The 24,774-nt window shown below is 32.6% G+C and overlaps 1 protein-coding gene across 1 annotated transcript; it reads right to left on the bottom strand.

Annotated features, from left to right (window-relative positions):
- Positions 1-5,401: 5,401 nt before the first annotated feature.
- Positions 5,402-23,594, bottom strand: LOC128204430 (uncharacterized). The gene is made up of 3 exons (XM_052905846.1): positions 23,534-23,594; positions 5,772-6,384; positions 5,402-5,735 (listed from the first exon to the last, which is right to left on the bottom strand). Exons 1-3 carry the CDS (start codon positions 23,592-23,594, stop codon positions 5,462-5,464), a joined length of 948 nt encoding a protein of 315 aa, XP_052761806.1. The 3' UTR covers positions 5,402-5,461.
- Between the last annotated feature and the right edge of the window lie 1,180 nt (positions 23,595-24,774).

The raw sequence follows: 24,774 nt of genomic DNA, 5'->3' as shown, positions 1-24,774 counted from the left end.
GACGTCTTTTGTTTCTTTGATCACTTTCACTACTTTTTTGGTTGAAAAGGAAGAAAATTAAATCAATTCATCTAAACAGATTTAAAGAAGGAATATTATTTTTGTGATATTTCGCCTTGGACAGTATGCATAAACCCTAGATCGAATTGTTCTTGATAGAATAAGACAGGTTTCTAAACACAATTTGTATTTAAAGAATAGCTTTACAGACATAATTATAAACGATGCAATGAAAAATAAAAGTCGTTTTTAAACTTGTACTTTCTCGCTGATTCTTGTATACATCATATTTTTAGACTCAACAGTCAGTCTAGAGGCTTGCTAACATGAAGTCGTTTTTGCAGTGTGTAGTCTAGATAGGATGAACATGTCATTAATTGTTTTTTAAAGGCCTTTGTGGTTGCCAACATGTGACGATTTTTAAGCTGAAAAAAGAACTCATTTAAGTAAATGATTACCAGACGGAAATAAACGTGATAGCAGATTATTTAAAGGGATATATGGCTAAAAAGATATACGAAATGTAAAGGCCATATCATTACACTACCTATACGGAACAAAACTATAGGTATTCATATGGAATGAAATTAGATATTTGCTAGTTTTTGTATTTGAAAATTTGTTACTCTTATTACTTTACGTAAAGTCATATTTATAAGCACCTAAAATAAAACAAAAACAAAAAACAATAACAATTATTCAAACAATTTATGATAGTATAATTATATCGAATTATATAACTTTTGTCAGGTATTTTGTTTAAAAGTAAATTCATATTTGTTTATCACAAGCGTTATAATCAGTAAAAAATACATAATGATTATATAAACAGAAGTCCATAGTACACATGTATGTCGGCCTATGACGGATAATTAAGCGACTATAAATCGATTCATATAACTATTCAGACGTGCGTCTTTTGGATATACATTATTTTACATTTTTAATATCAGCCACTGTACCATATTGAATATCATAAGACAATTGAAAACACAACAAAGATTTTATAAAGAGTTCTCACAAATATATACAAAATAATTATTAAAATGTGGTGATCCATCTTAAATCTCATTATTGTCATGCATGCATGAATTGCAAGAAAATGACAAGAAAAAAACAACACACAAATCTGGTTAAATCAATTTATAAAATGAGTAATGTCTGAGCTGCGTACGCGGAAGGGAGACCACAGTAGTGATGAATGAGATTTTATTGATTTTATTGAAAAGTACACTAATTTGGGAAATTAACTAAACATGTAATACAAATACAAACATAAGTGCCAGGCTGTATAGTTGCATGTATATCAAAGGTTTTTTTTCTTTACAAGATGTCAAAACATTGTTTGACATGTTACTTTTCCCAATTTAGTAAAATTAATGCACACAAGGGACATTATATTCTATAAGTTGATGACTATTGTCACTTTGTGCACAGAGGTACAAACGTTAATAAATATGAGCATGTGTTAATTGCAGATTTTTGAAAAGTCATGTAAGAAGTTATATTTTATCTATCTTGAGAGGCCAGTGCAAGTCGTATACAAACGTTAGAGCGGGCCTTTTCAATAAGATATAATATTTACTATGCGTAGTAACTATAAAGGATCTGATAATTATTCAGTACAATAATTAAAATTATGTTGTGTATGTTTTAGTACTATAATTATATGCGAACTGTTCAGTGAACACTACATCAGTTACATGTGGGCGAAACTTGCAAAAGTTCTCAATGATTAAAAGACCTTCATGTATAATATTTCAATCAATTAAATCAGATTAGAAATTTCCATATGTACGTCAAAGGCAACATGGTTGTTCTACAAATAGAATCACTCTAGCGAGCCTGCTAGGACTATTAATGGGAAGAGGGTCATTGACGGGGCTTGTAGCCGAACTAGTTGAGATCAGAGAGGGATGATATCACAATAAGGTTTTCATCCGACCTGATCTTGACAGATATGGTTCTATCGTGGGTCCATGTGTCGTTGACGGGAAAGTTTCTATATCGCTTTAAGATAACCTAAATTGGAAGACAAGTACACTTCAGCTTTGTTGAGGTCTTCTCACGGAGGACCTTTCGTGCCTTAAGAAGTTAACCTTACCCTTGTAGATAGAGAATTGAACTAGAATGCCTCCCTGATTCATGGCTCTGGTGTGAGCAACGTCACCGAATACACCAGTTAAGGTTAACAAGATAAGTGCTATTTGTTTAAAAGACTGTAAACGGTCTATATTTCTGCTAGCCAATATTTGGTTGCAACTTTCGTTCAGCTTTTCATATTGTAGGTATCTAAAGATCAGTTCAAAGACATATGAAAATCGTATTTGGATATTGTTTGTTTTGCCATCTCGAACTTAGCGACTTAAACTGTTGTTCTGCGCTGCTCATGAAGCACCGCTCAGGTACATTGAAAATAATCGGTTAGTTTTCGATGTATACCAGGAGTTTGACAAAATGTATAAATGCATGGTGGAGACATATTCCCATGTATTTAAACTTAGAAAACCAAAATTAACTCTCTTTTATAGAACATTTATGTTGATATCTAATTGTAAATGTTAACATTAAACAAAATGAAAAACTATACCTTATTTCGTTGAAAAGAGATAATAATGTATACATCAATGCATACCAGGCTGTGTTAGATACTTTTCGTTAATCTGCAAGTACACATGGTACACCTTTTACCCTTCTTTAACGCAAATTTTGTGAAGGTATGTCTTACAGGGCTTAGTAAATTTAATAAATGTAGTCTCTGTATTATGTAATTCAATTTGGCACGTAGTAAGATTGCATTTATAATAAATGTTTGTGAATATGCCTCTCCGATTATAAAGGGTGTATAAGAGTTAACTATGTTTGTAATATGTTTCATTAATAATCAAAACCATCTTTATTTAAACCACATAACAGGTTGTTATAAGTTACTGTTAACCTATCGTTATAAGACAGTTTCGTGAACTGTGTTGTATGATTGTGTGAGCTAGCAAAAGGTACATCCCTTCAACACAGATCTATCAACACGTAAGATCACAACCAAGGTCGCCTAGTTAGCTAAATTCAACAACGTTATTTGATTATAGTTCGTGGAATATCTGAATTATAGTCATTTTTTCCTGGTTTGTTCATGTTAACCCCCACTACAACTCGCATTGCTCAGCTTTTTACAGACATATATAGGCAGTAATATTGTTCAATGTCTATTTAATGCATCTCAATTAGGCTTAATTAATCTCAATTAATGAGAAATTGCATTGTACTCGAGATGCATTGATGCATAAGTGCCTAGTTGACAACAAATACAAATGCGAGCTGTGTGATACAAGTGGGCACAACAAACGTTTTCCACATGTCGCGATTATCGCGCTTTGCTCTTGGTATAATACTTATGAATGCAATTGCTACTTTAAATTATTGATGTATTTGTCTAATGCATTGCACCATTATGCAAAGCTGCACCGATTTTTTGAACCGTTGATATTTTCCCGCCCTTCTGAACGTTGCTCTTCGTGAAACATAATTCCACTTTTCGTTCAGGCATATGTGCAACGTTTTAAATGGTGCTCTGTTGAGTATATAAATGAATGTTGTTTGTATTACCAGAAGACTCACCTTAAGATTTTATGATGAAAGAACAGGTAATTAAAGTTCAATTGTTCATTATTCTGTGTACCTCGTAGATAAATAAATCATTTGATAAGCGTATATAGCACAAAAACCGATGTAAACCACCGGGGAAAGATCCGTTAGTAGTCGTACCTGTATATGTGGCAAATGTTTGTATGAGGTGTAATGTGTAAACCTGTTAACATTTAATCTGTGTGTGTGTGTGTGTGTGTGTGTGTGTGTGTGTTGTAAGGTGGTAACGTTAGCAATTTATAAGTCAAATATGTTCAAAATGGTTCTCTTTTAAGACTACAATCCTAGAAGTTTATATGTAAAATGTTTGTCTTTTTATTTGGTAATCCTAGCAGTTTATATGTAAAACGTGTGTCTTTAAGGTGGTAATCATAGAAGTTTATATGTTAAATGTGTGTCTTTGAAGATGATAACCCTTGTAGTCTATGTAATCTTCACAAAATAAAAGAGTTCCATGGTGAGGAGTTATATGATTAAGATTGTTGTTCTATTCTCGATGGCGGGGTCACACCTATATTTCAATGTTAGGGAACCATGAATTGCACCATTGGAATGTATGTTGTGCAGATTTTTTTTTCTATTATCTCTGGACTTAATAGCACAAAATTTTGTCTCAGCCACAATCTTTTAAGTATTGATAATAATTCAATTGATCTTTACATACTTATTCAGTACCATGGAAATGAGTACTGCGTTTAAAATAACAGCTCTTAGCTCGAATGTAAATGTTACACTTTGAGGTCAACGCAAGAGAATATGAATGTCGAAGCTATAATTAGATGTGGTAATTCAATCAAACTAAACAGAATTGCATTAGACCACAGTGAGGTGTATCGTGCATAAACTGTCTCTTATCTCAAATGTCAATGTCATAAGTCAAAAGCAATGTCTCTGAAGTAATTTTTATTTGTTATTTGGAATGCGATTGCACTTACTATCTTTGAAGATAACAAAGGGACGATTGCAATTATAAGATGTGCTCTTTTCTCATAGGCCAATGGGTTTCTTTGTTATTTGTCAAATCTAGGTCTTCTTGTATTTGGTTTACGTTTTGTGATGTAAATATTATAATCGCTACATTCAATTCGACTGAATTTAAGTGAATAGTTGTTTTGTTAATTCAATACTTTACATGAGAATTGGGATTCTGTTCCTTTTTGTTTATCAAACGCATCAAAATCATTCCATTGATTAATGGCAAAGTTAGTTTATGTTTGCTTTTGCTTTAATGAAGGAGGTGGTATTAGCCTAAATATCAAATGACTATCACTCAGACAAAGTCAAATTGGGGTCAATCTTTTTACTCCTGTGACCACCCTTGTGAATCAAAATTTACTTTTGACTTATACCTATCTGACTTTTATGGTTTATTTTATTTATGGTATTTAGCCTTAGTTGTGATATTCATTTCATGGTTAAGATCAGACGGATTAATTAATATGCTCAAAATGAAAGCTTTGTACTCTTTATTTAAACAAAATTTAAATAATGTTTCCGTTCTGTTTATGCAAACGAAAGATTTGACACTTTCAAATTGTTGTATTGATAAACCTTTAAACGATTTCTTCTTGATAATTACTCCAATATGGGAAAATGTTGTTATGTTTTCCTAAAGGTTTCAATAAAACATACTGTTATACATTTTCAGTCTAAGAATTTACCTTTCAGTTTGATGAATTCAGAAATAACTTCTAGCAAATTGAATACAAACAATACACTACTATGAACAATGATTTATCACATTGTAAACGTCCTTGTTAACTAATAAACACACACAGCCTTTTTAAACTATTTATTCAGTTGAAGACCCAAACTATAACTAAATTGATTTCTTTATCCACAAAATGTCATTTGGCCATGATGAGTATGCATCTTCAATCACTAGTTCTTTGGAGTCAGATATTCGACACGGGATGAATGAATTCTTGGAAAGGAAGTCAGTTATGAACGAGCCCTCCTTTTTATCTTTCGTATCTTTATAATGCATCCATTCCATCAGTATATAACGTACGTCAATGTCTTTGAAGAATGTCACGGCGCCCCGAAGTGCCATTGCTTCATGAGTCTCGATGTCCATTTTCATGAAAAATGGCCTAGGACCAAATTATGTTAGCATGTCATCTAATTTTATCGTAATGATACTATTTGCAATGTCTATAGGGCTTTGTATATCTGATTGTTCTATCTTTGTACCACCAACATTGCTTGTGGATGGGACAAGATGTACATATTTCGTTTCATTCGATACGCCGTTCCAAAAAATAGTTACGTTTTCATCCAGCCCACCAAGATGAAGTGACGTTGCCAGCATCTTAAGGTTCTCCTTATTCGCATCAACTGCAATAACCCGTCGCCCAAGTTTGGCCATTGGAATGGTGAATGCACCAATGTTGCATCCGAGGTCAAGGAAAGTCATGTCTTTTACCGGTTTCATTAGTTTCCAAACTGTGACAACATTTTCCCATTCCCAACTTTGATGTTTGATAATGGAGCCCGAGACCCAAATATCCTCACTAGTATTATAAACACAAATAGGCGCCTGTGATCCACCAGGTACTCTTAACGTAGCTCTCTTACATTTGCTCAAATACGAGTCGGCATGCACAGCAATATTAAACAATCGTGGTTGTGTTCTTGAACTTGTCTGCAAATCCTGTGCATAGTTAAGTGCACTTCCATTAGAATATGTTGATGTGTATACACAGAACAACACGGTACAACACACGACGAAACCAATAAATCCTTTAAAATTTACAATAGAGCGTATGCCAAACGTGTTAAGCTTTCTGTAAACTAAATTTTTTTTTTTTGTATTGTTATCAGTTGCGACCGTGTGATTTAAGGCCTAAGGATATTTAAAGTCACACACATGGCATTAATTATAGCGATTTTTCAAATTTAGGTCATTTTACCGATGTTCTGAAGATATACCAAACCTGCGAGAAGTAGGCGTTCATTTGAACAGATTTTGAGAAAATAATTGTCATCATCTTCAAATACATTTTTGCCACGCTATTATTATTAAATTCTATGTTGTTGTTCACTTGACCAACCTCCTTTTCCATAGTTGGCACATAAATTTGCAAAACAAGTCAGTTAAGTAAATTTCAAAATATTATACATTAGCATTGTTTGAGTGTATGTTTTCATGGTAACACTTTATAATATAGGAGTTGACGGACCATTTTTGTTTTCTTAACTCTTTCACTGCATTTTCGAGTTTTGTTAAAGCTGCACTCTCACAGATATACCATTTTTACAACTTTTTTTTATTTATTGTATTGGAAAGAGCAATTTTTGCGTAAATATCTTCAAACCAATGATATAAAATTATATAAGTTATATCAGAGTGCTGACAAAAAATTCAGATCGTAGATTTTCATATTTCCGTTCGAAAATAAATGTTTTATGGCTTAAACCGTTTCTTACGGTTAAAGAAAAAATACATTAAACACCAATTTTTGAACTTTAATATACAAATTTTCGATCTAATTTTTTGTCAGTACTCTTATATCACTGGTTCCCATGTATAATCGCAAAAATTGGCTCGTTTCAAGACAAAAAAAAATAAAAAATTGTCAAAACGTTCAATCTGTGAGAGTACAGCTTTAAGATATGAAATCAATTATCAATTTTAAAAGATTAAATGTTTGATACATCGCCCAATCAGAGCAGTATTCGCAATCCCTAGATCTTGTTGTTCTTGATAAGATAAGACAGGTTACGAAACATGATTTGCATTTGAAGTGTAGCTACACGGACATAAAAACGTCTAATGGAAAGTAAGTATCGTCTTTAAAATTGAACTTGCTCGCTCGTATACATCATTTTACTTGCCTTATCAGTCAGTCTAGACGTGAAGAATGTTAAATGGTCAAAGCAATCCTTTTAATTGAACTCGATAATTGATTCATTTCGAAATGCAAGATAAAACACATCTAAATGAAAGAATAAAACATAGACATGATGATATACCTATTGTCATTATGTTAAAACAATCTCTTTGCAGTTATTTAAGAATGGTTCTATTAAAACAGTCTCTTTTTAAAAGAAGTAAGATTATATTGTAAATAAAAAGTTTTAAACGTTTGAGTTTTTCTTCTGGAATGCACATTTAAGAGCACATTAAACTAAATAGTATTTGTTTTCATCGATAAACTTTTAAGTTGTTAGTTTCAATTGACACAGACAACGATGTGAGTTCATGCCCCATCAGTGGTACGTTCTCATGTCCGCTCAAAAAACGACATAGTACTCGTTAAATCTAAATTTAAGTAAGATGATGATTTGGGTCTCATACACTTTACTTATAATTTATGTATTTGTTTAAACTTGCTAAACAGGTGGCAGTACTGACTAGCTATACTTCTTGAGTCTATTGAATAACAGGTTCACATTGTCTTTGTAACACTCACAATCTATGATGTATTGTAATTATTTTAAAGATGTTCTGCCGCTTTAGTTTATCTTTCATGATTTCATATATGGATGACAGAAAAGTAACATATTTTAATCGCATTGTCCGTATGGTAGTCTGTGCTTCGGTGTAGCTGTTCAATATATTCTTGTCTTAGCAGAAATGTTATTCTCCTTATAATGCTTATAATGCTTATGCAAACGTTTTAATTTCAATGCATTATCCTGCTAAACTCTTTTCGGTTTATCGATAAAAACAAAAGAGCATATTATATAAGTACAGATAAAACATGTCAGACTATATAAATGTATCTTTCTTTAATTAATAGCTACGTGGCCAAAATATTCCCAGTTAAGAAAGGGGCCAAAACATCGCTTATACTATTTTAACTCCACCTTTATCTTATGCGTTTCTTTTTGTGTTGATCATTTAAGTCAAATGAATAAAATATAATAAAGCCTTACAAATACAAAACAATGCATTAACCTATTGTGCGTGGAGGTATATGTTGCATTTTAATGTCACGTGGAAAAAATGCACTTACATTATTTTTGGTGCGTTTGTGTGGTAACTGAGTACAATAATAATAATCTATAATGAAATGGCAATAGTGTTTGTCTTTAAAAAAACATTATACATAATAATGAAGATACACTTTCCCTAGTATGTGAACTCACCCAACTTGACAAAAACAGCAAAACTAAAGTTGTTTGTGACTCTGAAGGATTTAGGGTAATTAAATCATTTATTTAACGATTTGGCTTTGGGTCACCACTCATGATAGACTGAAATAACATTAAGTGTTCTCATCGTGATTAGCCTATAATCGAATAAAAACAAAATGCTTGCTAGCAATGGGTATTTAAGATATCGTTCTTCAAGCGCATATGTGTGTCCTACGTCGAATGTGCTTTGATTCTCGCGTCCGTAAACAGAATATTTGTTAAGTATTTATGTTCCAAATGGTATTTATTGTAAGTTATGCAAGATAACTTTGGTTCTTTTTTAAGACAAAATGAAGAATAAAATATTTAGCAATTCAGCAATTCTGGTTAGACTGTGTGTTATATATGACTTGTGACATATCAATTCGATGTTAAATGCAGATTTCTTGCGTTTGAATTCATGTGGGAGCCAATTAATTCACACAAAAAGGGAGATCAAGTATATGGAAATGTTATAGTTCATTTTATTTAGGCTAAGGTTCATCCTCAATACCATGTTGGGTTGGTTTGGTCAACAATTACTTCGAAATCAAAATCACACACGAAGAAAACGTTTATCAGAGTACTTTTGTGCCAGAATGCTGCGGATAAACAATTTGCATATTGACGATAACCTTTCAAAAAAATATAAAGATGTTCAATGAATGTGTTTTTTGTTTCCGGGTTACCAATAGACGCATTCATCACACTGTTGACTGTATAGAGTCTATTACTCCTGTTATGTTTAATTCCAACAAAGTTGATACTTAAATCAAACGTATCAGAATCCCTAATTCTGTTCTCATCTTAAGGAAGAAGACAGTGTTAGGTGAATACGTCAGACAGTATGTAGGATGTTTGTTCTTTATAAGAAACAGTAAAAATATCAAAGGAATGTGATATTCTTTTAGATCATGCCAAGTTAACAGGTTTTTGTCTTGTTATGGCCCGCACACCAAGCAGGAAGGCGTATAAAGAAACACAAGTTAAACAACATTTATTTTCTTGCATATGTACCAACGTGACTTCAACTAACTCCTTTAAAATGTTAAATTCTAGACTAAAAATGTCTTCACTTTTCCAGAATCTTAAAGTATTCCAACAGATGTGGATAATAATGGTCGGATTTTTTCTGTTATCTTTTAAACAAAAAGGTAACAGAACAATCTTCAAAATTCCTCAAGAACTCCCTCTAACTCTGAATGAATCTTATTTATTCTAAAACATCCATACATAACATGAAAAACAAAAACAAAAATCTTGAACATTCTAAATACAAATACCTTCTTTAAATATCATGGGGGGACACTGTTGATTTAAACAATCTACGTCACAACGCGGATAGAACTTGATTAATAAACATTTACGTACTGGATTCAAAATAAACGTAAATGTATTTTCTCATTCATTTTCAAGTGTACCTTGCACAATCAGTTTAAAAGCCAAAATCTGAGGAAGAAATCATTCAAAATATAACAGAACAGTGCATTGCTGGGTGTACTCGTGCCGGCCATTTACAGTTTACACAATAACAGTACATATTTTTCTCGATTCCCTTATTCCTGTCATTCTTTTTGTTGACAAATATAACATATGTGTGAAGTTCCGTCATTTCGCATAGTTTGTAAGTTGCTGTGGAAAGCAAAGGATTACGACCAGCAAATAAAATCCTACACGGATCGATGCGATTTTCAAAACAAGTATTTTGTTACGAGGCCCACAAGAAAAGTAAAAAAAAATCAATAAATTGGTCTGATGACCAGGAAGCTAAGGTTTTGAACATTGTTAGGTATGCTGCCTTTATATATATATGAATTTTTTGTTTATGAAAGAATGAAGTCACATTTCCGGAATAAAAATAAACTGTGCATTGTTTTAGTTACAAATCACTGAATTATTGTGATACTACGTTTATTCACTCGTCCTGTATCATGTCGTGATCAGCATTTCAACAGGTATTCGAAGCAGTCGAAACGGGTTAATTTGTAAACCCCGGAAGAGATATGTAAGTGACCATCTAAAGGGACAAGCTTATGTTTGAATTAAGTACATACTGTTTAATAAAGTATATAAATAGTTACAGTGAACAAAAAGCAATTGATTTTTTTCGGAACGGTCAATGATACTGTATTTTCCCGACACCTTCCTTTTTTCTAAATGGTTTGTTTTCGTTCTTGGAGGCATGTTTATTATTCTAATATTTTCTATGTCGAGCTCGATTTAAATTCAACCGAGGGGACATGAATTTCTCTGAATCAATCTGCTTTCAATTGAACTGATAACGCATTTAATAGTATGGCTTATCATGTTTACCCACCATGTTGTTTCCCATATTTAATCGCTAACTATACAAATATAAGCCCATTGAAAACGATAAAGCATCGACAAATGCTGATGCGAAAATTTGTATGAGCTAGATTTCCTTTCTGAAAAGATCATCCTTTGTTCAATTTAATTTACATCTTAGAAATAAAAAAAACAAAACACGTATGTTTGAGTCTAAATAGGCTCGGCGTCTATTAAAATATATCCTATTTAAACCAAATAACATTCCGATAAGTGTAAGGATAAAATGGTATAATTGAAAATAAAGAATATGAAAAATTCAATGATACAAAGTTTGGGTGCGGGTATTTCTTCAGTGTGAGTGACCTCAAAGATGTTAATGTTGTTCCTACTTGATTGATAGCTTGTAAATAACATTAGGTTACCAGATATAAAAAATCAGGCAATACATTGATAGTTTATTTAAAGCATCTCTAGTGAACTTTAAAAAATAGCATATGCTGTACTCTCTGTTATCATTTCCATTTTCTATTATTTAGATGTGCAACTGTGATAACAGTTTGCTTAGCTTCCAATACTCTTTTGAATCGTATTTGTTTTATTCAACGGTGGTTTAAGTTAATAAACACCTAAACAAATCTTGCTCCGCAACTTCAGCTAGATATTATAACAGGAGGAATTACAGAATCAAACAATTGAACAATGGCATTGTTTTGAAGCTATTAACCCACTGTCAGATACTTAACTCGCATCGTCAAAATGCAACATACACAAGATACATAATATAATTTTGGTATCGATACCTGTTCGGGTAATCGCCTATGAATGGTCAGTAATAACAGGATTGAATCGCAGGGGGTTTAGCTGGATAATTAGTGCTAAATCTTATTTCCTTTCAAATCTATGTTTATACATGCGTTAGCCGGGTTAACCTACATACAAACATATGAGCAAAACAAAAATGAACCCGTCATATAAACAACCTTACAAAACTGTTATGTACAATTCCGTTTATTGCCGTATTTAATTAGACGGAATAGATAACACATCTTTATACATTGCATTGCATTCAATGTAAATGTATAACAATTTAATTATTCAATTTAGCATTGTTAATTGCATAAAATCAACTGCATATCATATTGTAAGTGTCCAGATTAAATTACACATTGGAAACTAATTAAACATTTCAATACAATTATCGGAGTGACTATCTAATTCAATTTGACTTTTACAGACTTTTACAGAGGAGTACTTACTTTTATATACTATTTAAAACAGTCTCAATCGGTAACTGAAACTTAATTTCGAATTTTGGTATAACGGAAATAATATGAAATGTCTTGACACAAACGAATTATCGCATTATTATTATCGTAAAAGTCACATTTACGAAAACTATAAACAAATGCAGGTAATGATCAAACCCTTTAAATGTATCAATACTCTGTAAGTTATGATTGTGATAAAGAAACAAAAACGTCTTATTTACAAACGTAGAAAATGGAAGGAATCATAGCTTTCAAAGCTTTCCAAGTTAATCTTAAAAAATAAACTACAGAGAATCTTACTTGTAGACGAAGAAATGGAAGGAATCATAGATAAAAGTGATTTATTCAGAAGATGATTTGATGTCTCATTTGGTTCAGGGAAAATGTCTAGCAGACTGAAAGCCTACAATGCATTCCAATGCTAGATGATGTATGATGTATTGCATTTTTTTTTTTTTTAATGGCTAAAGGAAATTCAATTGAATCTGAAAAATTGCATCTGAAACCTTATTAGATGCAGATGTGCTAAGAGGCATTCTTTAATACGACACGCAAACTCATTATGGCAGATACTTTTGAAACCTTTAAACCGACATGTTTTTAAAGCGTCTTATAATGTCATAAAAAATGTCTGCCTCTTAATATGAATATTGCTTTTGATAAAATTTGGTGAGAATCAAATAAGTCCGAGAGTAAGATAACAAAGAAAACACGCGTTGCTTCTTTTTGTATCGAATTGAGTACATTAATCGTGTAATTGTACAATGTGAATTCAACTTTTTATGTATCATGTAAGGTCAAATTAATAACTAATTAATGGTTGTCGTGTAATTAACATTTATCAATTTGTCTAATCGGGAATCACACTTGGGTTTCTATCATGTACTGCAAGCAACTTGTTATGCACTATCTTCTTTAATCAATTAATAGCGTGCAGCATTTCAAGGCATACATAGTACTCAAAAAATAAAAGAATTGTATTTGAGTTAGTGCAACATGACCAAAAGTCGAAAAAATATAACATTACCAAATTCCTTTTCTGAAAGATACTGATTTGAAATATATTCTTCTGCTCCTTCCCAAAATACTTCCGTTTCGCTCTCTAAGTTGAATCATTTCACATACGAGATAAAGTACTAAAATCGTCATAGATTGATGATCCAAAGAGACGGAACCTTCTTTTTATAAAACTTATACATAAATGCCATGGATATAGAAATAGACATTGAAATCTTATGAAGGGAAACGTTTAAATTAATATTATAATGATGCACGTCAGAGCAATTGCGCAAATTCGCAATGTAAACAATGGAAACTCGGACCATGAATAACGAAGTCGGGCGAAAGGCTTAGCTAAAACCTTTAAGCATTTATTGTTAATATGAACATTTCACTTTCCCCCTGCTTTCTACATTCATTTATTTTATATTAGACTCTAAGCGCGCATATTTTGTTAGCTTGACTTTTTTAAGGCGACCTTTGTCAAAAAGCTGTCTTTGTATGACTGTATGTCAGGAAAGGGCCGTATCCATTTATTGGCAGATAATGTCTGTATCTAGTCGTTGAGACTAAAAATTACAATAGAATTGAATCATAATCCGTATGGTTTGATTTTTGAGAATAAAAGTTTGCAGTTCAGTTCATTAATTGTTCATTATATAGCCTTTGCAACTGTTGCTACATATAATTCCAGCCACACCCTGTCCGCTGAAGTGTCCAACGCTGATCAGATGCGGAAGGTTACAGACGGAATCTACCAAAGAGTTTTCAACCGGTTCGGTTGAAATATATATGGATACCTGATCCGGATTCGTAAATCTTGTGTTCAGTGAATGTACTAATTTGTGTTGTCCTTGGCATTCACTATGATTCAGTAACGCAATGTCAATGTCACATTTCTACATTTCAGTTGCTTCGTTAAGAATACACTAAATACAATCACATCTAGTTTGATTACACTAAATATGTGTGGGATTTTCAAACCCAAACTGTGTTTCATAATCGGTCAAGTTAATAATCGGCTTTGTTCTAAACGTTTTATAACCGCTACTCTGCTTTGTGTTGTTTTAATTTAGCGTAGTTATATTCTTTTTTTGTTACGAATTGCATGACTCTAAAACTTATATTAATTTTCACAGTTTTAAAAAGTGTTTCATATCTGTTTTACACTTTGCCTAACGCGATTTGTGTTGCCCACATGTTCTCCCATCTTGTACTGGTTTAAATGGAAAATGTTAAAGAAGCTTTTTTGTCTCCCACAGTATGAACGAAAAACTTGCCGGCATCTAAAAGAGGTAGACCCGTTCTTTCCTATATACGTATGTGATACGCATGAGGACTAAAAGCCACACTACATTTAACCTCAGTTTTTAAATGTCGCCTTTAGTTATGGTTTCTCCATAATGTCCTGTTTTCGATCTAATGCTGGTGACAAAACGACAACATTATGTCAAATGTCATTATTTATGTTGGCGTCTAAACACAATAAAAAAAATCATGAATCCCAAAATAATGCCCGCTTTGAATGCATAGTGTTATATTTGTCATATAGCTTCTTTGTGCGTATGGAGATAAGCTATGTTTTTAAGCAATATTGATTATATAGTTCTAAAACTAATATTAAGAAATACGAGAACGAGTATACGATAAGATTGTTATAGAAGCACTCAAATAATTTTTAATTATTTATTTTCTTTTTGAAATGTCAAACAAGTATTAAGGTTTAAGGCGTGTTTTGTGGCACCACGCATGATACTCAGCCTGTTTGTCAAATTCGTGTTATAAACAATTAGGGATCATCTCGTCATCAAATCCAAAGAATGCAATTATTATGGGTCGTGTAGTGAATACAATCCAAATTTTACCATTCTGCAGCAGCAGACGACGCAGTGTTTTATATCACTTGTGTAAACCAATTTTAACTGTTGTTTCGAAACAAAGTCGGAATATACACTGTATTATTCATGTTATAAAAATGTTTGAACACAGATTTTATCATTGATTGTTTATATTTTTTCCGTAGCGTTTACCATTTTTTGGATAGAAAATGTGTAATGCATAGGCGACTAACTCACATTTGTATAAAAGAGGCTCGCAACAATCAATACGCTGGTGATTCGTCGGGTCATTCATGCAAAAATGAACATTACATCATTTGTACAGAAATTTACTACAGAGACTACTATTGACGAAAGAAGCAATATTACATATAATTGTAGTATAGTAATGTAATATATTGGCAGTAGTAGCAGAGTGATGCATTAGGATAGATTATTGCTGCATTGTTGTGTTATGGCAGTAATAGCCGAGAGAAACAATAGAACACATGATATATATGAAGAGTTAGAAGTATGCTACGATGGCGGTGATTACAGAGAGAAGCGAAACAGAAGAGACTATTTGTGCAAAGTTATGTGCTCTTATGCATGTGACTGCCGAGAGAGACAATAGCATAGACGATGTTGCATCAACACAATGATGGTCGAGAGAATGATATTTTTGCAGAAGTTAAACAAAACATAATATTATGTTTGTTTTTAGAAATAATCACATTTCTGTATTCTGTTAACTACCAGCTTGTGATCCACCGGACAATATTTAGCCAGAGGCAGATCAACAGGTCTTGTTACTAAGGAAGTTCTATGTCTATCGTCAAATATTGTTTTATTCACGAATTATCTGCGCTATTTAAGCTCTTGCTCATTTCTACTTCTATTGTTTTAAATTCATTTCTACTGTAAACAATCCTGTTCTAAGTTTTCTGGATTTTACAGCTAACTTTCGTTTGCGTCTATTTTAGTTACACATTATAAAATGCCTGCCAACTCCGCGTGGAAATAATTGTACACTGCATTGTATTTAGTCTGGCTTTGAGCACAATGATATATTCAATAGAGAAATAATTAAGACTGACTACGAACGCAATAATTAATTCAGTAGGGAAAATGTGTCATATTTCATTGCGCGAACAATCTTTTCAAATGGATCCAACAGTTACCATGGTTGGACTGAAAAATGTTATTGTTTGCACTAAACCTACGAGAATGTTTCAACAAACAAAAGAAAAAAAAACTTGTATAGAATACTACTTTCATGAATCTCTGTGCTCGATCAGTATCATTTTATACATTTGTGTTTCTGCACACGTTTTGAGATGACAACTTTTGTCCGTCTGAACACGAGATGTTAATTGTTATATCGTTAGATGCATGTATGATTGTGCAATACTTGGTTGTTTTATATTAATGTTGACTAATAAGAACAGACATTTAATTAAGACTTATACTAACGTACATTGTATAATCACATAATAATTCACTTAAATCTGTCATGTGTATGTACAAGGTAAATTTTAAAGTTGAACAAATATGTGTGTTACAGGATCGTCATGCAATCATAATTAACTACTATAAGGTATAAATATATAAACGCAGTAGTGTAACAGCTAAACAAACAGGATGTAAAAGAGGATGAACAGAATTATGTATCATTGTTTAGAATACAGTTGCGGATACATAGTGATTTCTTAACGTATTAACAGAGCTTAATAAGCTCAAATCTATTAAAAGATTTTAATAGTTGATGATATTTAAACACGGAGGGGCGAACATAATAATGACGTGTTATGTATTTCTGTCGTATAACTAAATAACATGGGCATATACATACAAAATAGTATTCATCTTCAATATCTAGATGATTACAACACATACAACACATACAGTAGCGTTCATTACGTGAAATATTATATCTGGCATATCGTCCAGTTTGTATCCCTAATGGATGTACAGATAATCGTAATCTACAAATGTAAAGTCGGCATTTCCTTGGTAATAAATTCAGATATTCTTCATACTGGATTTCATTTTTAATACCTTGTACACATAAAGAACAGAGCTATTAGATAATGAACCATGCCATTCCTGCTTAAATGTATCTATAACTCTAGATTTAAATTCGTGAACAAATGCGTTTACGTTTACATTTTTACATTATCGAATATATGTGAAAAACTATAATCATTAAGGAGATTTTTTAACATCGATAACCCAATTGTAGATATACAACACTTAAAAATATATTATTAGTATTAGCTATTTTCAACCAGTATTAAAATATACGTAAGTATGTTTTAATATATAAAGGGTATGTACCTAATTCTCCATATACACTAGCAGTACAAGTGTTGATTTTAACATGCAATAATCCTTTACAGATATTGAAATGAATACGTTCTATTTATTTCCATTTAGTATAACCCCATATTTCACATGAATAGTTTAATATAGACCCTACAAAAGCATCAAACAACTTACAAAATATATGAGGCTTTAAATCATACTTATACAGTAACACATTTAAAGCCTTTAGAGCTTTTCCAGCTAAATATTCTTGGTTTAATGCAAAACTACCAGTATAGTTAAAAACAGTTCCTAGATAGTTAAATCACTAACGAATTCGATGTTTTGGACATCATAGGTCCAGCTTTCATGCGGTAATAAACGCCCGCGCTTCCAAATTCCCTAATTTTGTATTTAACATGAAAGATAGCTACGTAGCTGGTTTTATTAGTATTTACTTTAAGACCCCAAGTATTACAATAAGTATTAAGTAAATCAAATTGTTGTTGAGTTTCAGCCAGTGTCTTTCTTATCATGGCCATATCATCGGGAAACACTAACATAATAAATACAACATTATCTATGTTTATACCAGATATAACGCTATCTTGTAAAAATAATACTAGGTCTTCAACAAATAGTGAAAATAATATTGGAGACATTACCTCCCCTTGTTTTAAGACAACCACATAACTAAATTATTCTGAGTATGATGAACATGATTTTACACATGATTTAACATTCTGATACATAGCTTTCATAACATTCAATAGTTTCCCTTGAATGCCACATTTATATCATATTAACCACACTGCACTTCTATAAATAGTATCAAAACACTTCATCATATCGACAAATATAACGTAAAATCGTTTACTTTCGTTTATATATTTTTGAACTAAAGACGTAAGTAAAAATATAGCGTCGACATCGACCTTTACGATGGATGTCCGATATACTATTAGTGTTATCGCATATAAATTCAATGCGTTTATTCAATACAGTCGTTAACAATATCGAAAAAGCAACTAACTAGAGTAATACCCCTATAATTGTTAACATCATTTGCACCGCCTTTTTATGCAATGGTACAATAATCCCTTCTGTCCATTTATCCGGATAACAACCGGAGTTCAAAATACAGTTAAATATATCACATTCGTGTGCAGCAAGTATGTCGGCACATTGAATAAAATATTCATTTAACATGCAATCATTACAATTGTATTTACAACGTTGTAATGCTTTAATTGCCTTTTTCACCTCATCAATACTAATCGGATTATCTAATTCAGGGTGTAAAGTATAAGGCTGGCTGAAGTCATTATTATCACAAAACGATTCTGCTTCTTTATTGAAACAATGTACTATATTATCACTAAGATTATCAAAAAAAAAAAATTAAACTCATCTAAAGAAATATTGTTCTTTGCACTCTTTTTTAAGATTTAAAATACTTCCAAAAAATCTTTTGGCTTAATATGTGTCTTTAAACTTTCTATTTCCTGCACTTTACGTCTAAACATTTTGCCTTTTTTTTCTACGGATCAAATCTTTATATTATTTTCTCTTTTGACATAATAGCAAAGGACATTTATCATTTTTATCAGCATTGTACAATTTCAAAGCATCTAAATAACATGTGCGTGCATTTATGCAATCTTAATCAAACCAATCTGCATTTTTCATACAATCATCGTTGTCAAATACAGGTACATCACTAAACGTAAATTGTTTGGAGAATACAGGATCCACTACAATCCGTACAATATTTGTGAACGAATTCACAACATTATAAACGGATTCCTTATTTGTAAAATCAATATGACTAACAACAGTATTAAACTGTGGCAACACAGAAATAATTCCTGCTAGAAACTAAGTTTTACAATTATTATCCCATGTATACTTAACATCATTGTATTTATTTAGCTTAGGTGTATTATTATTACAATTAAGTGAAAATGTAACGGGGCGTGATCACTCCACTCATTAAATGACCCGATTGTAAAATATTTTTACAATGAAAACTTGCGCTCATGTGCTAAAAGATAATCTAAAAGGGAAGAGCCGTTATCGGAAAATTAAATATATTGGTTCGTATTGCCTACTCGACCGTCTTTTTAGGCGCTACATTCGTGGCAGCGGTGGCATTTACATGTGCGATTGATATATCCTTGGTATTATTTCGGCGACAAAGTTCTCCATATCTTCCTGTTCCTAATCGTCGGGTGCCACATTAGCAAGTTGACGAATTTTAAGATGTCCACCTCAGATAATTTAGATTTGGAACAGTTAGGACAGGACAGTGCAATGGGTAATTCAGAGCTTACCTTACTCCAGTCACGGGCTCAACTCCAGCTGAGCATGGAGCAAAATTCAAGGATCGAAGGTCATTTGCCTTATCTAGTGATTCTGGAATTAGCCAAGTGTTTTCCCTACATATTTTAACAATGATGTGTTTAGCAGCAGTCCATTATCACCAACATTGTTGGATAACGGTACTGTGGAGAGTGTTTCGGTCAAATGGAACGGGCGGAACATCTGTGGATACGACTTTTGTTACCGTGGATAGTGACTTTTACCGTGGTTGCTTTAGCACGTTACGAATCAATCGGATTAACAATGTACAGTCATACATTACAGAAAATGCCAAAGAATATATGACAGTAAACCAACATGTTATCCTGTTGATAAGTGCGTGTGTTCTCTAGTTCGTTGTGCTCTTCTGTTATGATTTTTTGAGATGTTCATCAGAACAGGCGTTTGGACTGAACAGCGATAATTTAGTATCGCCTTTACCTCAACGTGGGACTATAAGTGCATACAAGATTAAAAATGACCAGCATACAAGTGCTAGGCCATCCTCACGTGATTTTCCGTGCCGTCGAACTTTCAGTGGAACCGTAAGTGACGTCTGGCATGATTTTAGGAGGTATTGTTACGACCTCGCATAGGTTGGGTTAATTACAATCTAAGTCCCGTATAACGTTAAACGATTTATTTCTTATAACAACCTTAAACAGTTGGCTGAACCTTTTAAAATAACAGCAGCTCATTTAATTACAACTTGAAAACATATCATGACATTATCGGCAGGCGTCCGCTCTTATTTATAAATAACTTATTCGTCCACAGCTAGTGTTAAACTATATTGAAATACACTGCTTTAATATTAACTCCTACTATATAGATATAATAGTTCAACAATGGCGAATAAACATACGCTTCCATACTATAGAACTGACAGTCTCCTTTAAATAATCTTTACTGCAGTATAAAATACACTGTATAAAACATTCTTCATAAAAAAGGCATTCAACTGCTTTATCAAATTATCTTTAAAACAAATATCCTTAATTCCATATACAGTTATTTAAATAAGTTAATGTATTATTGTTAGTAATAAAGTATTACGTTATTTACTGTTTTTTTTCTTTTAAAGTTTTGAATATTTTTGCAATGAGCGCCAAACGTGACCTCACTCTACGAACGATAAAGCAAGAATGCCATCTCCCAGCAAATTCCAGGGATTTGGCCATAAACTGGACGAAAATGGGCCGAAAATTGGCCGGGTCGTTTTCTGGCCGGTGTCAAAACAGAGCGGCCCATTTTCGGCCAACAAACGGCCAACTCTAGACATGACACTTGGCCGTCGGCCAAGAAACGGCCAAAAACGGCCAACCCCGCTGAAGCAGAAACAGCGGCGGCCATATTGGATTTATATGAAAAACAAAGTATGGTGGACAAAGTCTCGACTTCCTAACAAAAAAAACATATAAATATAACCAGTTCTCACTCAGGACACCAATATTCGCCTATAACTGTTAATCGATTAAATGATGCAACATTGCAAGTTTCAATCAAGCAAGAAGGAAGCTGTGAAACATCCTTAAAAAATGGAACTGTATACAATAATTCGTACTGAAAAATACGCAAGTACAAGTGTTAAACACGAGAATAATTACTTGGCAATTATGTACGTCTTAAAGTGGTTTTCATTATCATCTGGATTAATTTACCGTTAATAGTAAGTACATGGAATAAACAACATAAAATTAAACATGCAATACAAACTCGCGGCATTCCTGTCAGATTCATATCTTGTGTCATTACAAACTAAAATATTTTAGAAATATCCACGTAAAATATGCATAAGGCTGCTTACTTAATGTAGCCAAATGTATGAAGTTGTGCAAATGCACCAAAAACATGAAAAGGATTCCATAATCCTAAACATTTGAGAGGTAAGTACAATGAGATTATTTTATATTTCTTATGTCCAGAAAGGGTGCCCATCAGTATTATGAGAATTTGGCTGAGTTAAACCTCTGGTCAAAAGAACGGTCCAGAAGAACCTTACTGTGTTGTCTTTGTGGTCAAGCTGAAACATATGCATATGGACTACCGTCTGACATTCAGAGCATTTGTGACATGTTAGTTCGATGATGGAGCAGAGATTTGGAATCATAAACATGAAAGATAGCTTCGAAGCTGAAGGACAATACTAAAGTCACTCCAGGATGCAGTAACAGCAGCAATACCAGAGGAGTGTTTACGCTTATCAGAGCGTTAGAAACCAAGGACAACTCGTGTGTTTGAAATGAAATTTGAAAGGGGTGGCGTTTTGATGGAAGGCCATGTGCATGAAACAATGGATCTGGAGCTAGGAATAGTGGACAGCCGGATCAAATCCATCAATCGGGAAACTAAGTTCGACTGACTCGGAAGTTCGCAGGAAAGTCGGAGAAAGGGGGCAGACCTATTAACAACAGAAGGACAACGTTCAATATCATGTAACAGCTGCATTCGATTATACGGAGGGCATCAGCCTGTGTGAATTTAATCCACAGAAACTGTTTAAGAAGTTTCAGGACGATATTTAGCAATACGCTGAGTTTTTCCATAACAATGAGCAGTCGTAGTGACGAGAATTTTATTCGGACAGCTTTCAACATTAAGTTTAGTAATGTCAGGGAAATATAATTGAGTGTTCTTTTTCTAATTACTTTTATGCACATTGTTCTTTTAGTAAAATAATTATAAGATTTTATATTATATGTGTTCTTACTGTTATTAAGTAATATGTGCTATTTTATATGTTAACACATTTCCATTTAAATTGATATAGTTTTTTTTAAACGCAGGCAGTGTTGCTATATTGAACAGTGGAAGCTCTTTTTTTCAATTAGGGAGCAGTGTAACGGAAATGGATGTTTCGGAAATATTGGATTAGGTGGAACTTAGGGATTGTTGGATTATTATGAACATATTGGAGGATTATATTTTGAGATTAGAATAGGTTTTGGATTGAGCAAATATACATCATGACACTCTGTTAGGGGATTACGTGGTTGAATGTTAGACTGTATTTCTCTTGTTTATCCTGCCCAGAGAATTTTAGACGCTACACAAATATCTTATAATCGTATACCATGATTGTTAAATCTAGGGTCTAACAGAAGCAAAATCTGGCTCATAATCTACATCATCAGTCAAAGAATTAAAATGATCGTGAGTAATAAGGTCACGCTTATTGCCAACGCGGCTATTTAAATCTCCAAAAAACAAAATACTTTCCCTAGTTCCTCAAATTAGATACATCCTTTTCTAACAATTCAAAAAGATCAACAGTAATAGTATTATATGCTGGGGAGTCTTCTCCCCTTATATAAGCACCACAAATATATATATCATCGTCCATATCAAAAAAATGTTTAATCGAGTTTAAGCCAAACAATAGCGTCTTAATTATTTTTAACAATTGTTATACCATCTTTTAAATGATCTTTATAATATATTAAAACACCACCACTATTTCTACGAGCATTCCTATGCTGGAATTTTCTATATAAATTTTGCGAAACATAACCATTCAAAGTAATACTACTTTTAAAATTACTCCATGATTCAAAAATAATACAAATATAGTGAGATGAAATAATATTTACAAAATCGGTACTTTTTTATTAATAGCAGTAAGTCCCTGAACATTCCAGGAGGGCCCACGGAGTTCATCCTCCACGAATCTCTAGTCCCTCACAGCGACACCGTTAACATAGAGTGTATCGTAGGCTATCCAGGAGGTCTTACCAAGTCTTCTTGCTTCTTTCATCTTCGGTACGAGTTTGCGGCGCTTGGCAACCACTTCCATGGGAAATTTTTCAAACACATTGAAGGATGTACCGATATTTATCGTCCCAGAAAAAAACGAACAGGGATGCAAATAAAAACTTCCTTAATGTAAGTTCATCGATGACTGCCTATAAGGAGGTGGTGGTGCAATGCAAGTTAAACAAAGTCAATGCCGCGTCAATCCAAATCGTTAATTTTAGCACAAAACAAATGTCACTGCTTATATATGGGAAGGCATCGTTATTCAACTACCATGAAGGCATCGGAGTAAACAAAATAATCCTCATACGGCTGTAAACAGACGCTTGTATTGGAAATATACTGTATTCCTTTGCTGGAACCGTTGAGCTGCTTTCGTTGTTATGCAGGATTGGAGAATGACAATATTGCATAAATCTCCCATCGCTTGTCTTGTTGCTGACAGTTGGCTACTGCATTTCGACGCGTGCAATTGTCAGTGAGGAACCTACGTGATTTGTATTGTGCCAGTGTCATTCCTTATAGAAGTTGTGATATGTAGTGGAATACAACAAAACAATAACAACAGGTAGATCTAATATGTTCAAAATGCTATAGTCATTCCGTATCGGGTTCATGTACTTTTGATGAACATTTTTTGAAAATAATAATAATAATAATAATAATAATAATAATAATAATAATAATAATAATAATAATAACAATAATACTCCTACTACTACTACTACTACTACTTCTAATGATAATAATTATAATAATTATAATAGTAATAATAATAATAATAATAATAATAATAATAATAATAAAAATGAAAATAATGAAAATAATGATAATATTGATAATAATAATTGTCATTATTATTATAATTATTATTATTATTATTATTATTATTATTATTATTATTATTATTATTATAGAAAAAATAATGATTTTAATAACAATAATAGCAACTCTCTATTTCTGCTATATTTTTATATTTTAATATTTACACCTCAACTTCCATTCCTTAAATGACCTGCCTTTCGGCAATTGCGTTTATCAATCGATGAACGCAACATCTTCGGATATGTTCGGATCGCAATTCATCGCATAACAATATACATGAAAACTATTGATCTTGTTATTGTTTTTATAATACTGTATTGTGTCAGCAGGTCCCGTAAAATATAAATCAACATTTTAGAAAGTGTTGATTTATTATATTTTAAATGTGTGTGTGT

This window comes from Mya arenaria, chromosome 10 (assembly GCF_026914265.1).
Source record: "Mya arenaria isolate MELC-2E11 chromosome 10, ASM2691426v1".
Classification (NCBI taxonomy): Eukaryota; Metazoa; Mollusca; class Bivalvia; order Myida; family Myidae; genus Mya; species Mya arenaria.
This window is presented reverse-complemented; position numbering and strand designations above follow the sequence as displayed.

Bases quoted from the DNA above. Each gene is read 5' to 3' on its own strand.
- LOC128204430 (XM_052905846.1), bottom strand. From the start codon at position 23,594: ATGGAAGTGGTTGCCAAGCGCCGCAAACTCGTACCGAAGATGAAAGAA. The intron at 6,385-23,533 runs GTAAGACCTCCT...TAAATTTTAAAG, and splicing joins GAAAGAAGCAAGAAGACTTG to GATTTATTGGTTTCGTCGTG. The intron at 5,736-5,771 runs AAAATTAGATGA...ATTTGGTCCTAG, and splicing joins GCAAATAGTATCATTACGAT to GCCATTTTTCATGAAAATGG.